The sequence below is a fragment of the Petaurus breviceps genome, unplaced genomic scaffold (genome assembly GCF_028583685.1).
Source record: "Petaurus breviceps papuanus isolate PSGF00001 unplaced genomic scaffold, PetGlider_PUasm1.0 90769, whole genome shotgun sequence".
Lineage (NCBI taxonomy): Eukaryota > Metazoa > Chordata > Mammalia > Diprotodontia > Petauridae > Petaurus > Petaurus breviceps.
The window spans coordinates 17,045,950-17,064,465 of record NW_027187341.1 but is presented as its reverse complement, the minus strand read 5'-3'; the positions used below and the strand labels follow the sequence as shown (position 1 = coordinate 17,064,465).

Below are 18,516 nucleotides of genomic sequence, written 5' to 3'. Positions count from 1 at the left end.
CCCTTTGCAACTAATATACATGGTCAAACAAAACAAATTCTCACAATGGTCATGTCCAAAAATATGTCTCATTCTGTACCCTGGGTCCATCGCCTTTCTGTCAGTAGGGGGTTAGCATTATTCATCAGTGATGACTGGTACATTTAAAAAAGTTTTGATGAAAGAAGACTTCAGCATGAAAAGATCAGCAAGGGGCAACTTTCACATAAAATAGCCTTGTGGGTTTCCATGAGAGGATGTGGGGAGCTTAAATAAGAGGGAAGACTTAAACTTTTCCTGTCTTCTGCTGTCTGCTCTTCTGACATATATTTGTCTCCACTCAAAATAATACCTTTCATATGTATAGTACTGTGTACTTTCCAACCCGCTTCCATATATATTATCTCATACAATCGTCCTTCATGCCTTCTTTAAGTCAAGAAAGCAGGTATTATTCTCTCTGTTTTACAGATCCTGCTAATAACCTGCATTTATATTGCACTTTTAAGTTTTGCAAAGCCTTTTATATATGTTATTTCATTTGATCTTCACAACTACCACATGAGGTAGGTATTATTATTATTTCCATTTTACAGATGAGGAAACTGAAACTGACAGAGGTTAAGTGACTGGCCCAGGGATACAGACAGTAAGTGTCTGAGATAGGATCCAAACTCCAAGTCTTTCTGATTCCAAGTACAGCACTCTCTCCACTTAGCTACCTAATTGCCTAATTGGGGAAATATGAAATAAAATCATGGAATCATAAGATCAAAGGCTTCAAGGACCCTCTGAGGTCATTTAATGCAACCTTTCATTTGGTATATGAGAAAATTGAGGCTCAATGAAGTTAAGTGACTTGTCCAAAGTCTCACAGGTAACAAGTAATGGAGATAGGATTTGAATACAGATCTTCTGACTTCAGATTCAGTGTCCCTGCACCACAATGGTTAGGTGCCCCATGGTTAGTGAAGGGACCAAGGCTAGAATCTTCTAATTCCTGGCTGAATAAACATTTTATTCAGTGCCTACTGTGCCTACGCTCTGAGGGAGATTCACAGTTTAGATGAGACTTGATCAGCAGGAGAATTTATACTTCAGAAATCAACAAACCAAATCATCGCTTCATTTATTGTTTTGTTGATTGTCTAGACTCAAGAGGGAGATACACAGTTTAGATGAGACTTGATCCCTGCCTACAGCTTAGGAGAGGGACGAGATAAACATAGGTAAGGAGAATATATAAAATTATGTGATTGGTAGATGAGAAGATTGTAAAGCACAGGACCAAGCTTTGCTCCTTGATTCTAAGAGAGGAACTTTGAGCAGAGAAATGAAGGGGAAAAGAGGGGAGGCTGGAAAGGGTGGAGACTCTGACTCTTTCCAACCCAGAGTTGGGATTTCCAATATTGGAATGTACAGGTATTTGAGGGAATTTAGACAGGAGGCAGACTATTGTTACCTTATCCCCAGAGCTACCCATGAAGATATACAGTACCTCATCTACAGCAAGCAGTTTGTCCTCATCAGTGCCATTGGTACCTGGAATGTCCTCAGCTGTTATCACATCAACCACACCTGGTAGTTCAAGGGCCTCAGATGCATCAATGGATCTTGGAAAGAAAATATTGAGAATGTTTGCAGTCTCAGTGGCCACTGAGGTCCACGGTAATTCTTTCAATCATGACTTTAGTCCATGGCTGTCCCAGGTAAATGGGGATTTGAATTTGGTGAGGGTAGAGAAAGGAAAGGAGAACAAATAGCCAAAAGACTGACAGTTTTGGTGATCTCTCCTATTGTATTACTCTCATTCTTGGAAGCCTTCCTTTCACTTCTTGTGTGTTTCTTATAGTTTAGGGGCTAATAGAGATTTGTCTTCGCTCCTGTGTCTTAGGTTCCTCACATCTATCCATCTACTGGTTTGTCCCAATCTTAGCTTCTAGTTTTTACCCAATTGAGGGACCACAGGGATAATGGACACTTTCTGGGCCACTTTTCTGGGACACTTCTCTGGTGGGGGTGTGATATCATGGTATCTGGGTATGCTTTTTAATTGGCTTATAGAAACGCTTGAGTCCACTTACATGATTTTTGCATGAGCCCTGGTGCTGGTTACCAAAACCAGGAAAAGTTCTTTATCCACAACAGGCAGGTCATCACAAAATATAGCTTCCCCAGTGGCATGTTTGATGGCAGACTGGTGCAGAATTGGGCGTCCAACTGGATCATGGGGAGGTTGTTTAGGGTTTACTCCCTGCAAAAGAAGTCAGAATGTTATGAATCAGCAACAGTATGGTGGAAGCTAGGCATAGACTACATCTCAAATCATATACCAAGATAAGGTCAAAATGGGTACATGATTTAGACATAAAGGGTGATACCATAAACAAATTAGGAGAGCAAGGAATAGTTTACATGTCAGATCTATGGAGAAGGGACAAAATTATGACCAAACAAGAGATAGAGAACATTATGAAATGCAAAATGAATAATTTTGATTACCTTAAAAAGTTTTTCCACAAAGTCAATGCAACCAAGATTAGAAGGAACTCAGAAAACTGAGAAACAATTTTTTGCAGTCAGTATTTCTGATAAAGACCTCATTTCTCAAATATATAGTGAATTGAGTCAAATTTATAAGAATACAAGTCATTCCCTAATTGATAAATGGTCAAAAGATATGAACAAGCAGTTTTCAGATGAAGAAATTAATGCTACCTATAGTCATATGAAAAAATGGTCTAAGTATTGATTAGAGAAATGTACATTTAAACAACTCTGAGGTACTGCCTCATACCTATCAGATTGACTAATATGATGGAAAAGGAAAATGATAAAAGTTGGAGATGTGGGAAAATCAGAACACTAATGCATTGTTGGTGGAGCTATGAACTGATCTCACCATTCTAGAAAGCAATTTGGAACTGTTCTATAAAACTATGTGTGCCCTTTGATCCAGCAATACCACTACTGTCTGTATTCCAAAGAGATCATAAAAAAGGGAAAAGGACCCACATGTACAAAAATATTTATAGCAACTCTTTTTGTGGTGGCAAAGAATTGGAAGTTGGGGGGATTCCCATCAACTGGGGAATGACTGAACAAGTTGTGGTATATGAATGTAATGGAATATAAAAAATGATGAGCAGGCAGATTTCAGAAAAACCTAGAAAGATTCATATGAACTGATACTGAATGAAGTGAGCAGAACCAGGAGAACATTGTATGATGATTAACTATGATAGACTTAGCTCTTCTCAACAATGCAAGGATCTGAGACAATCCCAAAAGACTCATGATGGAAAATGCTATTCATATCCAGAGAAAGAACTCTGGAGTTTAAATGCAGATTGGAACATACTATTTTCACTTTTTTTTTCTGTCTTGTGATTTTTCCCTTTTGTTCTGATTCTTCTTTCACAACATTACTAATGTGGAAATATGTTTAATATGATTGTACCTGTATAACCTATATTAGATTACTTGCTATCTTTGGAACTCAAAATCTCATAAAAGTGAATGTTCACAAACTATCTTTACATGTAATTGGAAAAGAAATAAAATACTATTGCACGGTGGTGGTGGTGGTGGTGGAGTTGTTAGGTATTAACCAAGCTACAAAGCTTTTGAGGATAACAAAAAATAAATGTAAACTCTGAGGGGATTGTGAGAACATATACTGTTGGTGGAGTTGTAAATTCATCCATTTGTTCTGAAAACAATTTAGATTTGTACTAGAAAAAATCACTAAAATGGACATATCCTCTGACCCAGTCATACCAACAATAGGCATTTAACTAACCAAGGAAGACAAAGACAGAGGGAATATTTATAGTAGTACTGTGTGTAATAAAGAACTGAAAGGAAAAGAAAGAAAACTATGATTCAGCAAAAGAAGAAAACCAATGGATAAACAAGCATTTATTTGGCACTTACCATGTGCTGGGCATTGTGCTAAGCACTGGGCACACAATGAAGGACAAAAATAGTCAATTCCCTCAAGAAGCTTACTTTCTAATGGGGGAGATAACATGTGAACAAACAGATAAATACAAGATACAGAGTAGGAAGAAGGTAATCTTTCAGAGTAGAAAGGAGGTAGAAGGGAAGGCTCAAGTGTTGGAGGGGAGGGGGACCAGAAAAGGCCTCTTGTACAAGGCTGGGGGGAGGGATTTGAATTAAGTTTTAATGGAAGCCAGTGATGTTAAGAGAAGGAGGTGATAGATTTGCCCTATATCAGGTTAACTATCGGAAACAGGATGATGTAATATAAATACAGATGAAACACTAATAAGGAATTCTGCCACGATGCTGTGGTTTGATACTCTGGAGCATACACTACAATGTCTTTATGTAATTATAACCAAGACAATGAAAATATATATTCAGAGTTTCAATGTCCTTTTGCTATTTCATAGATAGCTTAGATAAGAGCAGCAAGATGAAATAGAGGAAGCTGGTGTTTGATGCCTCTACTTTCCCCTTTTCTGTGCCTTTTCCCCTTTCAGTCTTATCTACTTACTTCCTCTACACCTCCGATGTTCTTCCCCATTTCTGACCCCTATCAAAATCCGCTTGAAGGAAAGAATCTGGCAAATACATTCATACTAAGTTATAAATGACTAAGTATTATTAGTTCCCATTTTATAGAGGAGGAAACAGGCTCTGAGAGGTTAAGCTAAGAAAATCAATGTCTCATTCACATTTCATGGAGCTGAGTAGGGAAGGTTTTTTTTGTGAGGACAAGATGATCTCAGGAAATCCTGATATCAAGCTGTTTAGACATGTGGCAGCATATTCTGGCCAGTCTTGATTTTAAACTTAAATCTTAGTCTAAAAGAAAAATTTGACCCCTTACAGAAAGTCATAAAACAATAAGAACCTGAGAGACAAAATTTTAAAAATGAAAAGCAAGTGGCCCTCCAAGGAATAAACAAATAAATTGGTAAATAAATTGATCAAAGGATATGAATAGGCAGTTTTCCAAGGAAGAAATCAAAACAATTTAGTCATGTGAAAAAAAATGCTCTAAATAATTATTCATTAGAGAAATGCAAATTAAAACAACCTTGAGATATCATTTTACACCCATAAGACTGGTTAAAATGATTGAAGAGGAAAGCAACAAATGTTGGAGGGGATGTGGAAAAATTGGGACAGTAATTCACTGTTGGAACTGTGAAGTAGTCTAACCATTTTGGAGAGCAATCTGGAATTATACCCGAAGAGTTACTAAACTTCCTATATCCTTTGACCCAGCAATACCACTACTAGATCTGTTTCCAAAGATGATCAAGAACAGAGGAATAGAACTTATATGATCTAAAATATTCTTAGCAGTTCTCTGTGGTGGCAAAGAATTGGAAATTGCTGAGATGCCTATCAGTTGGGGAATGATGGAACAAGTTGTGGTATAGGATCACAATGGAATACTACTGTGTTATAATAAATAATGAGCCCATTGATTTTAGAAAAAAACATTGATAGACTTGCAAGAAATAATGAAGAGTGAAATGAGCATAATCAAAAGAACATTTTATATAGTAATGGCAATATTGTTTTAAGAACCACTTTGAGGGGCGGCCAGGTAGCACAGCGAGTAAGAGCACTGGCTCCAGTGTTGGGATGACTTGGGGATCAAATCTGGGCTCCGACACTTAGCACCCACCCAGAAACACCTGGCCGTGTAACCTTGAGCAAGTTACTTAACCCCAATTGCTCATAAAAAAAAAGAAGCACTTTGAGCAACAAAGTCATTTTGATTATTTTAAATACCCAAATTAACTAGAAAGGACCTATGGAGGAAGATGCTATTTATATCCAAAGAACTGATAAATAGAAGTATGTATAGAATATATACACACACATATTTGTGGTAGCCATGGGGGTAGGATTTTAAAAAAGAAGGTTATATGTTAACATTATATATTTAAAAGGAATAGCAAGTTGTACATAATAGATTTGCAGTTTTGTGTGCAATCATCTTTTCCCCCCTATTCCACTATATTATGGAGATGCTCATTTTATTTCTTAACAAAGGAAAATAATAAAAATTAATAATTAATTATTAATAAAGTAATTTTTAAAAGAGTAAATACAATTTTCCCTGGCCTTCAATACTGTTGATCACCCTCTTTTCCTTGATATTCTCTTCTCTCTAGGTTTCTGTGACACTATTCTTCTCCTGGTTCTCTTCCTACCCGTCTGATCACTCCTCTATTTTTGTTTTTTTCTGGACCATCCATCACACTCTCTAACTGTGGGTATTCCAAAGGGCTCTGTCCTGGGCTCTTTTCTTCCTCTATCCTATTTTTCTTGGTGATCTCATCAATATTATGGTTTCAATTATTATCTGTTCATATGATTCTCAGATCCACTTATCCAGTCCTAACCTCCTTCTTAACCTTCAGGTTCTCATTTCTAACTGCCTATTGAACTTCACAAACTAGATGTCTTATAGATATCTTAAACTTAACAGGTCCCAAACTGAACATATCTTCTCCAGAAGCTCTTCCCCAGTTTTCCTATCAAGGGTACCACCATCCTCCCAGGCACTCAGGCTTGAAATCTAGGTATCATCCTTGACCTCATACTCTTAACTCCCCCCCCCCCCCCCCATTTTCTGTTTCCAAGTCTTATCAATTCTACCTTCTTAGCATCTCTAGCACATGCCTCGTTCTCTTCTCTGACACTGCTACAACCCTAGACTATCCCCTTGTTACCTCACTACTGGATAGCCTTCTGGTTGGTCTCCTTAACTCAAGTCTCTTCCCAAATCAATCCATCCTTCACTTAACTGCCAAAGTGCTCTTTCTAAAGCATAAGTCTGTTCACGTCATTTCTCTACTTTTAAAATTCTGGTGGCTCCCTATCACCCCCAGGACCAAATATAAAATCCTTTGTTTAGAGTTCAAAGGCTTTCATAACCTTGTACCCTCCTACCTTTCCAGTCTTCTTATACTTTACTCTCCTTCTCCCTCTACATATACTCTGTGATCCAGTGACACTGGCCACCTTGTTGATCCTTGAACCAGATACTTTATCTCCTCACTCCAGGCATTTTCATTGGCTATTTCCCATGCTAGGAATTCTTTGACTACTGATCTCTCTCCTGACCTCCCTGACTTCTTTTAAGCCCCAGCTAAAATTTCACCTTCTTTAAAAAGCCTTTCCTGATTTCCCTTAATGTTATTGCCTTTCCTTTTGTTGATTAGTTCTAATTTATTTCGTGTATGTCTTATCTGTACATAGTTATTTGGATGTTGTTTTCCCTATTAGATCAAGAGACCTTGAGAACAAGGGTTGTCTTTTGTCTTTCTTTTTATTTCTTGCACCTAGCACAATGCCTGGCACATAAAAAGTGCTTGTTAACCAACCAGTTGATTGACTAAACCACTGACTTGGAATTCTTGGACTCCTGTGGATATTGTGACAGGAAACTCTTCCAGAGCACTTAGGAACGTCTCTGAAATGTCAAGATATCGATGGCTATTCTGAAAGATAATTAAAAATATAAAGATATTAATTATGCTCAAGTCAAGCTCTGTATCATATTATTTCTCCATTAATTTAATAGTGTATCAAGGGCCTAAGAAGTCCTAAATATCTGCAGGAGAGAAAAAAGGAAGGAATCTGTGCAATACCTAGTATGGGAAGCTTTCATTCTGCCCTGATGTTCTCAAACATGTGGAATAACAGCCTTATGGATCTGATCTCTCTACTTCTCCCCCCCCTCCCCCCTTCCCTCATCCCCACTGGGAATTCATCCATTCAGCCTTGGGACTCCACCTTGATTGGGATGAGTGAGCCCACTGAACCCACTATATTTGGCTGGCTTTAGAACATGGTTTGGTTCCTTTTAAACCTTCTTCCAGGACAGCACAACATGTTGCCATCTGTTTCAGTGCTGTGCATGTGCATATACCTCCCTTTCTTCCCCATGCCCTTCCACTTCTTGTTCTGGAAACAATACTCAAATCAATATTAACTTTTCTCTTGGAAAGGCTGTGACAGTCTAATGCCCTATGGCTCCATCCAAGCTAAATGAATACAAAAGGCATTTATTGCACAATATTGCAGAAAAACTCTGCTGCCTTCTCATATTCATTCAAAGCCTAGGCTGGCTTATCATATACATCTCACTCTGAATGGATACACTAACCCAGTGGTGCAGAGGGCCCAGGGTCCAGGAAGCCTCAGTGTAGTAAGCTAACTCCAAATTCAGCATTCTTTCCACTATACTATGGTGCCTCCCAAATATAAGCTTCCCTTCTGTAACACTTCCTCTTTTTATCTCTCTGTCTTTTCTGTCTATATTACATTTTCCCAGGGTCAAGCTCACCTGGCCTTCCAAGGGGCAATAGCTGATCTTATAAACTGTGTATTGAGGTGTTAGTGGGAGAAGGCTAACTTCCTCCATTTTCTAGGAAGGAAGGAAGATAAAGAAAGGAAGGAAGGAAGAAGGCATCAATATTCTGAATTCCAACTAGTATTGTAGACAGTCTTTCTAGAGGAAGACTGCCTGGCTACTGACAAGAAGTAACAGCTTGACTCATACTTAATAAAGCTTGGAAAGTGATGGTAGGAGGCTTGTACATGTATATCTGCCAAGTATAATAACAAGACAATGCACTCACTGTGAAAGAGATCATCTCAGTGATTTTCTTTAGTCTTTGTAATACTTCCAGGTAGAATTTGAAGAAGAAACTGACAATGAGGGTTCTTTTAAATTCCACCATTCCCCCTGGAGCTGAGTTTGAGGGAGAAATTTCATCCAGGATCAGTCTGTAAGCTTCATCTAGTATCAATGTATTCCAGGCCCTGGTAGGGAGAAAAACAAAGAGCAAACTAAGTTGTATTTCCAAATGAAATGGGTGTTATAAAATGCCAGGTAGTAAAAGTATAATTTTTTTAGATATATTTTATTTATTTAAAAATTTTTTTACAATTTAGAATCACAATTTTGTTAGAACTTTTCAAAAAGAGAACATTTATTTAGTCCACTGGTCCTTTTCTACTGCTTTGAACAATTAAGAGATACATGAATATATGATTAGGGTTGATGTTATTGAATAGAGAGATAGGGTCTACAGAGATTGGGTCCATGACTTCATTAGCATAGGAAATTCCTCGATGACGAAACTCATCTACTAATAGAGGCCAATACCCTTTCTCTAACTTATAGTCTTAGTTACCTAGAGATTTAAGAGGTTAAGTGACTTGCCCAGGTTGACAGCTAAGACAGGACTTGATCCAAGGTTGCCTTTCTCTGTGTACCCTGAAAGAATTCAGAATTGGACATGGTGTTTGTCTAGAGGGAACTCAGTCTAAATTCGAGATGGGAGTTGATTTTTGGTTGCAAGATGCATTGAAAGAATCCAATACAAGGTGTATGTAATGGGGGAAAGGAAGGGATAAGGGCCCACAATATGGATGATGATCTATCCTATATCACCTTGTCCTTTTCCCAAAAGTTGGATTGGAAATTTGTTGATTTACCCAACAAATCAGCATTAAACCACATTTAATTCACTGTTGGTATAAAAGGTGGTAACTCAACTAGGTAATATAATAATTAACATATTAAATAATGTTTAATTATAGAATAATGATTAAATTCCTTCATCAGAACTGCAGTAAGTACTGCTGGTTCTTGTCATCTGAAGTAGTTACTTTCTATAAAGTTGCTACAAACACTGAATTAGTAAATATTGACCCATTCCTCCTGGGGAAATACAGGGTTAGGTTCCTGCAAACCTCTGGTTGTAATATTTACTTTAGCACTTTCCAGAGTGGTCTTACAAACAGATAGGCAAATTTCCTCTTCTTTTTTTCCTGGCTGAATCTTATTACAAAGCAGTGAGATGACTGAGTAGATAAAGTACTGGGCTTGGGATCAGGAAGACCTGAGTTCAAATGTGGCCCCAGACAATTACCAGTGTGTAATCCTGTGTAATGGGAATGTAAATTTTTAAGATCTTCCCTGCCCCTAGGCTAAAGTGCACCTGGAGCCTGGGGTGGGAGGCTTGTTTTTCAGTAGATACTTTTTGATTGGCCCCGTGAGTCAATAAGGTTGTTACATTCTCTGAGCCAGGAGAAGGCTATATAGGCCCTGATGTGTGGCTTTGTTTTGGGGCTCACTTTGAGAAGTGTTCTGTGATTTGATCAGATGAAACTCTGGGAAGCCGTTGTTGAGAGTCCCCCGGCTTTGAAAAACCCAGATGTTGATTTGGTATGGATGTAATGGTTGTACAGTCTGGAAATCTGTCTACTTGATCTGTTTCTCTGTCTTGATAATTCTGTCTGTATATTCTGAAAAATATTCTTTTTCCCCTGAACTAGGCAAACAATACATATTTGACTGATTAAAATAAGCTTGTTAACCCATTTTGAGTTTCCTTCCTTTATCAAAGCAGATCCAGCAACCTGTATTATCAGCCACCCTGAGGACACTTGGGGTGCTTGCTGATACACCCTGTTTACCTTAATCCACTGGGGAAGGAAATGGCAAACCACTCCAGCATTTTTGCCAAAAAACCCCCATGGTCAGTATGGTCCATGGGGTCATGAAGAATCAGACATAACTGAACAATAACAACAACCCTACTGTTGATTTATGACCGTTGAATTCATGGCCAACAGTACTATAGTTCATGCCTGAATGAAGCTTCTCTAACACATGTAGTGTCTTTGTGCCTTACAAAGTCTTCTTGCACTTAGGAATATCAGACAGCACTTCAGCACTATGCTTGGGGGCCATTGTAAAATAGCTAAATCACAAACAAACAGCACAAAAATGCAAAAACAAAACAAAACAAAACCCTGGCATTAATTAGACCCTGTAAAGGTCACTTGTTTGCAGTAAGGGAGCTGAAGCAAGCAGCAGAACATCGCCTTGTTGAACCTCGACTGGGAGTGTGGGGTGGCAACTCAAATTTTTTATTGTTCTGCACATACTCATGAATGACCCTGAAAGTAACACAAGTTCTGATTTTGGGGTTACAAATCAATTTTAGTGAGTAGGTGAATTAACAAATATAGAATCCTCAAATAATGAAGATCTACTCCATGTATACCCATTTTACATATTTTTCTTTTGATTTTTCTAGTACTTTACTAATTGCCCTAGGTCTTTAACTGAGCATTCAAGACCTGTCATGGTCTGGCCCTAAGGTGTTTTTTGTTCCAGCCAAATTAGACTTTTTTCTTCTTTGAACATATCCCATATTTTCTCACCTACCTATAATGTTTCTTTTACCTATAATGTCCTTCCTCTCATCTCAATCTGTTAAAGCAGCCATCAAACCCCAGCTCAAATGTCGCCTTTTTCTGGAAGGCTTCCTTTATGCCCCTCAATTGTGTGTGTGTGTGCATGTGTGTGTGTCCTTGTATGCATGTGTGCTCAAATGACGAGTGGGAACGGGGAGAGAATATTTCTCTCCTCCCTTTCCCCATAGTATTTTGTGTCTTTTTTTTTTTTTTTTGCTTTTTGGAGGAGGGAAGGTAAGGCAATTGGGGTTAAGTAACTCGCCCAAGGTCACATGGCTAGTTTTTGTGTTAAGTGTCTGAGGCTGGATGTGAACTCCTGACTCCAGGGCTGGTGCTCTATTCACTGCACCACCCCCTTTTGTGTCTTTCTAATGATTCAAATTCTCCTTAAAATCATGCTTATACATGTGCATTTTGTCCTTTACTGGTTCCTTGAGGACAGGGACTGTCTTGATTATCTTTAATAATAATAATTGACAAATAGAACTCTAATATTTCCAAGACACTTTGTTGTACAATTGAGGAAACCAACGCCTAGAGAGATGCAATGATTTGCCTAAGGTAGTAAGTGGTAGAGTTAGGATTTGAACCCAAAACTTTAAATTCAATACTCTATCCCCTGTATCAGGAAGTCTCCTTCCCTATCTACCAGGTAAGTAGTTTACAGATGGTGAAACTCAGACTCAGAAAGGGTTAAGTTACTTGCCCTTAACCAGGTCAAATAGCTACCAAGCATTGGAGGCCTACCTGAACCCTGACTCTGAGTTTAATGCTTTCCCAACTGCACTATTGCCTACTTTTCTTTGTCTTAGTTATCCCCTGCAGTGCTAATACATTTTACTGTTCGGTCATGTCTGACGCTTTGTGACCCTGTTTGCGGTTTTCTTGGCAAAGATACTGGAGTGGTCTGCTATTTCCTTCTCCAGCTCATTTTACAGATGAGGAAACTGAGGCAAACAGGTTTAAGTGACTTGCTCAGGCCTGAGACCTAGTATGTATCTGAGACTAAATTCAAACTCAGGTCTTCCTGACTCCAGGTGTGGCTCTTCATTCACTACACCACCTAGCTGTGTTCCTGATACATATTTGGTGCTAAATAAAACTGTCAAATTGAATCAAAACATCGACTATCTATTAGTAGAGAACTTTTATGTATATCTTGTATTCAATAAATTGTTAAACTTTAATAGGTGTAATAGTACCAAATAGAAAGGTAAGTTCATCCTCACATGATAGTTACAAGATGACATCTTGTTGATGGAAGGAGCATGGAACAGTGGAAAGAGGTGGTCTGGATTTAGAGTCAGAGGCATTGGGTTCGAGTCCCAGACCTGCAATTTACTACCTATGTGACCTTAGTCAAGTCATTTAAATTTCTGGATCACATCTATAAAAAAATGTGGGGGTCAGTCTAAATGAATTCTAGGTCTCTTCCAGCTTTATATCTATTAACCTGTGACTGTTTACATCATTTGTTTTTACTGATTCTATTTTTTTTTTTGCTTTTTGGAGGGCATTTGGGGTTAAGTGACTTGACTAAGGTCACAGGGCTAGTTTTGTGTTAAGTGTATGAGGCCGCATTTGAACTCAGGTCCTCCTGACTCCAGGGCAGGTGCTCTATTCACTGCACTGCCTAGCCACCTTGATCTGGTCTGTTTCACATTGAGCACACACACACACACACACATGCACTCACAGTACCTTCCTAGCAGCTGCTGGCAGGATTTATGTGCACTGACGGTTGTGGATCCTATGCCCCCATAGAAGAGGTTAAGGCCTGCAATGGTGTTTGTGCATTCTTTGAAAAGGACTCTCATTCCACAGGTAACATCGGGCAAGGCATTTTGCTGACACTGGGCCTGTCTGAATGCTGCTACAAATTCCCACTGTGGAAACAAAATCAGTTGGGATTTTTAGATGTGTCGAAGCAAAGAAGCACAGTTTAGATTTTTTAGTCCTAAGAGTGGCTCAACCCCAACTAAGTGAATAATGACAGCTAGCATTTATACAGACCTTTAACATTTACAAAGCACTTCACTTAGGTTAATTCATTTGATCTTCACAACAGCCCTTAGATGTAGATGGCACACAGTAGGTGCTTAATATTTATTGATTGGTTGATGTAGATGCTATTATTATTTCCATTTTATTTTTTTGTTTTTCCTTTTTTTTTTTTTTGCTTTTTGAGGGGGGAAGGTAGGGCAATTGGGGTTAAGTGACTTGCCCATGGCTAATTTTTTTTTGTGTGTGTTAAGTGTCTGAGACTGGATTTGAACTCAGGTCCTCCTGACTCCAGGGCGGGTGCTCTATTCACTGCGCCACCTAGCCGCTCCTATTATTTCCATTTTATAGATGAAGACATAGGCTGAGAGAGAAAAGGGTTACACAGCTAAGTGTTTAAGGTAAGATTTGAACTCAGGTCCACCTGACTCTAGAGAGGTTCTATTGTCTTCTCTTATTTACTCAAAGTAGTGACTAGCCCCTCACAAAGATACTTGGACAGTTGTACTGTACATTACAATGTCACAGGCTATGTTTTCCCAGGGGTCAACATTCCCCAGCACAGAAAGTTATTAAAATACATTTTCAATTATGTTTCAATTACTTTATTATTCACAAGTATCATAGACAGTATAGACATGGTTGACAGAGAGCTGAATTTGGAGCCAGTAGGGCCTGGTTTCAGGTTCTGTCTCTGACAAATCCTGGCTGTGTGACTCTGGGCAAGTCACTTAACTTCTCAGGGCTCTAGGCAACTTGAAGACTGTGCAGAGACGAGTGTACCTGCCCTGGTGGAAGGAGCTTCCTCATCTGGGAATTCCCTATACTAATGACCTTATAGGTTCAGTTCCTATCCCTATCATTTCTTCTAGTCCTCCCATAAGGATAGCAAAACCCTGGCAAGATTGGTAATTTTTTAGGCAGCTTGCTTTGAGTACAGATTTCAATCTGCCAAATTCTTTTGTGGGTAAAAATAATTTTTATTTTCCAATAATCTTAAATAGGATACGGGAAGGGGAATGACCATATATAGTGTCTACTATATTCCAGGCATTGTGCTAAATGCTTTACAAATAATCTCATTTGAGCTCATAACATTTGAGCCTCATAACAACCCTGGGGTGGGGGGTGCTATTATCTTCCCATTTTATAGATGAGGAAACTGAGGCAAAAAAAGAGATGAAATGATTTGTCCTGGCTGTACAACAGCTAGGAAATGTCTGAGACAAGATCTGAACTCCTGGCTCCAGACCCACACTCTTATCCACTGCACCATCAACTCTAAAAATGAGCCTATAGAAATTTGTAACTGGTGGCAAACTAAAGGAACCTAACACTCTGTGTAAGATTTCCTAGAGCCGCCACAACTGTCTTGCTTCTGGCCATTCCTGACCACCCTCTGATGATGAAAGAAGCCTTGGTCCAGATGACTGGGGAGCAGGGGGAAACTCAGAAGATCAGAGAATGTTAGAGGATGTAAGCTAGCTACATAGACAAATGTTTGACCAGGAAAGAATTTGAAAAGTTTCCATCCATTGGATCATAGATATAGAGTGGGAAGGCATCTTAGAGGTCTTTGAGATTAACACTCTCATTGATAGAGGAAGAAACAGAAGTTTAGAGAGGTAAAAGAACTTGTTTAGGATCATATACCAGGTAAGTTTGGAAGGCAGAATTTGAATCCAGAGCTTTATGATTTCATATCCATCACCCTACTCACTATTGCAAAAGGAAATCATCTTGTTCAAAGTTCTAAGTGCTTAAAAAACATGGAAGGCCTTCTCTGAGTCTTTCTTCATCTGTAAAATGAGGGGGTTGGACTAGATGACCTTTAAGATCAACCAATTCTAAGTCTATGATTCTAATAAGATCCTGGCTTAAGATCTTTGAAAACATAGTGAATTCAAGTGTACATATCTATCTGGGCTGTTTACTTTGGTTGGTCAGAACATGCCATCAATAAGGCTTAAAGAGTATATTTGTTCTCCATATGGACCAGTTTTCACTGGGAAACTTTATTTTACAACCATACGCTATCTTTTTTAATCACTGTCTCAGAAATGCAGCCCTTGATCATAAGGGAAGAGATTACAGATGGACTTTTCCAGATCTATTGCTCCCAAAGCAAGCTCCATTGCTTGCTTTCATGACTAGAGCCATTTTGCATTGGGGTGATGACTGATATGATAGGACACATGATACTGTGTGATTTTATTACAAAGTTGTTCTTCCTTCTGTCTAATTTGTTTTTCAAAAAGAGTTGAGATTAAAATTTTTTTAAGAAAACACCATCAAAAATGCCTCCCTATCTCTTACCTTTTTAGAATGAGGTATGAACACAGACTCCAAAATTTCCTCAGGCTTCAGGTCTGCGTTTTCCAGGCCGGCAAGAAAATGTTCATTTAAAGAAATCTTACGTCTTCCTTCTGAGGAAGAAAGCAACATTTTTTTTTTCAAGAGTAGCAGCAAGTTAAATGAATATGTACATGTCAGCTGTAAAAGGGAACAGTAACAAGGAAAGCTTCCTTGTCACCACCAATCAGTGATGATTATTTCCCATGAACTTCATTCATAGAGTACTTAATTTAAATCTCTCTGAAGCACTTAGAATATACTATATTATCTTACGTTACAGTTTCCTGTGTATTATACCACAATCTTAGATGAATCAAAACTGTATGTGATCCAGAGGACAAGGAAAGCTCTATATGCATGTGACTTATCCACTGTCTAGATTGTAAGCTTTATGTTGTTCAGTCATTATCTGTATGTCTGTCTGTCTGTCTGTCTATCTATCTATCTATCTATCTATCTATCTATCTATCTATCTATCTATCTATCTATCTATCTATCTATCTATCTATCTATTCCCCTGGCATGTGGGAAGACTAAGACATGGGAGGAGTGATACTCTCTTATTTCTCCTTCACCCCACTCTTTGCTAACCACCTTTGGGCTCAGCTCTCTAGGGAGTACAGACTAAGTGCATGCTGAGTGTGCTGGAGAAAGCTATTCATTTGCTCTCACAAAGGACTTAAAGCTTGCTGTTGCATGTTGCTCTTGCCTTGTGTGGAGGAGAGAATTAGAGCTGAACTTTGAAGCTTATAGGACTTTTTCTTCCTCTTCCTCATCGTCCTCCTCCTCTCTTTCTTAAGTTGGGACTACTGCTTTACTCAGTTTTGTTGTATCTTACCTTTGGAGACCAGATTGAGGGTAGCATTTCCTGCAGCCAGAATGGGATTCAGATCTGAATATCCGTGTCGGCTTATGACATGTCCACCTAAGGACTAATACAAGGGAAATTCTTTTCTCAGTCTCAGTCACTTTATCTGATCATATTTTTATGTATACACCTACACAAGCATGCATGCATGTGGAAAAGGGCTTAATATTGTTTATTGAAGTTGTGGCTTAAAGGTTAGTTCTCTTTTGTTTACAAAAGTCTCAATGAGAGTCCAATGTGGTGAAAAGAGAATTGGATCTAAGAGTCTTAAAACTAAGGCCCCTCCTGGGTCCTATTTCCTTATCTGTAAAATGGTCTAAACCAGGGGTGGGGAACTTGTGGCCTCGTGGCCACATGTGGCTTTCTAAATCCTCGGGTGCAGTCTTTTGACTGCAAGTTTGAGTGCAAGTTTTACAGAACAAATCCTTTTATTAAGGGGATTTGTTCCATGAAGTTTGGATTCATTCAAAGGGCCACACTTGAGGACCTAGGGACCACATGTGACCTTAAGGCTGCAGGTTCCCCACCCCTGGTGTACTAAGGTCCTTTCTATCTCTGAAATGCTTTGAGTCTTAGAGCAGCTGAATCCTTTGCTTACTTACCATGGGAGAGAAGCAGTGGCAGTGTAAATACCCCTCCTACTGCCTGGTTTGAATTTAGAGGGACCCTTTAAGGGGGGTCTTATATATATATAGCACAGTCTCCATCACTGGCCCCAATACACAAAAGTTGGAGACTGAGCAGCACAGATGTCTATCCAATTAGCTTTGTATGCACAAAGATCTATTACATTATTTCACATTGCCTACCAAGAATGACCAGCCCCTTTGTTTTGTTTGACTATGTTTGTTTGTTACAAGGATTTTTTCTTCATGGCTTTTATTGGGGAGGGGGAAGGAGGGGTTAACAATAGTGATGGGGGGAAGATGGTTATTGTTTAAAAATGCACAGAAGAGAACAGAAGAAAGTCCAGAAGGAAGCATAGACAAGTGGGATAGTTTTGAAAGTGATGTGTGGAATTATTGTGTACTTTTTTTTTTTAAGCAATAGGGGTTAAGTAACTTGCTCAAGGTTACACGGCCAGTTATTTCTGGGTGTGGTGCTGAGTATCTGAGCCCGGATTTGATCCAGGTCATCCCGACACTGGAGCCGGTGCTCTTACTCGCTGAGCCACATGGCTGCCCCATTATTGTATACTTTTAAAAATTTAAGTAAGTAGTATGAAATGAATTTCACAGTTTTATATACAACCCTCTTTTTGCGTGGAACCTACAGCCATGTTCCTGATCTGTTGTCCAGCCAAACTTCTCAAGTGGTTCAAGAGAGCCTGAAATGTCTGTGTTTTTTCCTCTGGAAGCTTGGAGACTTCCTCGGTCAGTATCTGCTTCACCTGGTCTAGGCTGCAGCCAGCCCCTATTGTCAGCCCTGAAAGCAAATTATTTTCTTCAGTAAAATGTAAGCATTGATTAAAAAAAAAATTAGACCTTAGAGGTCATCTTATTCAACCCTCCAGTTGTTGTTGTTTGTCCTTCATTCTCAAAGAGGACCATGACATCAGGGAGGTGATGCCATGACTTACTTGCAAGTGAATTGGATTTAAGTGAGGGAGGGCTGTGCAAAGTCACCAGCCTCACTTTCTCCTCTGGAGCCATCTGGGTCTAGTGGTGAGATACAGGTCACACACCCTAGTTTCAAATGGGGAGACCGAGGTCTAGAGAGGTTGAGACTAGTTAGTTACATAGTAGAGACTAGAACTCAGCTCTCCTAACTCCCAGCCCAGTCCTCTTTCAACTTTCCCATGCTGCATCATGCACAGCTGTCACCTTGTAAATATAGGGCATGAAATCAGATAGTGTTTAAACGGGTGGTAAATAAAGATCACACAGAATGAACTTTGTGGTAACTTGTTCTAGACACAAAATGTTACTAGAGATATGTTTTACAATATACAATAAATGGGTGTAGTTTTATTTGCTGATTTTGGATCCTCTTGTGCATTTTTAATATTAAAAGTTTTATTTTAATTTCCACTAACAAATTCAAGT

General features: G+C 39.0%; 1 protein-coding gene across 1 annotated transcript in view; it reads right to left on the bottom strand.

Annotated features, from left to right (window-relative positions):
• LOC138146721 (aldehyde oxidase 2-like) overlaps positions 1-18,516 on the bottom strand; it is a 133,295-nt gene that overhangs the window by 63,160 nt on the left and 51,619 nt on the right. Inside the window, exons 11-18 of the mRNA XM_069068822.1 lie at positions 17,745-17,896; positions 16,442-16,535; positions 15,565-15,674; positions 12,949-13,133; positions 8,616-8,799; positions 7,380-7,472; positions 2,064-2,233; positions 1,478-1,592 (exon numbers count right to left, since the gene is read on the bottom strand). Coding sequence (XP_068924923.1) covers positions 1,478-1,592; positions 2,064-2,233; positions 7,380-7,472; positions 8,616-8,799; positions 12,949-13,133; positions 15,565-15,674; positions 16,442-16,535; positions 17,745-17,896 — 1,103 coding nt within the window. The remainder of the gene's footprint in view (positions 1-1,477; positions 1,593-2,063; positions 2,234-7,379; positions 7,473-8,615; positions 8,800-12,948; positions 13,134-15,564; positions 15,675-16,441; positions 16,536-17,744; positions 17,897-18,516) is intronic.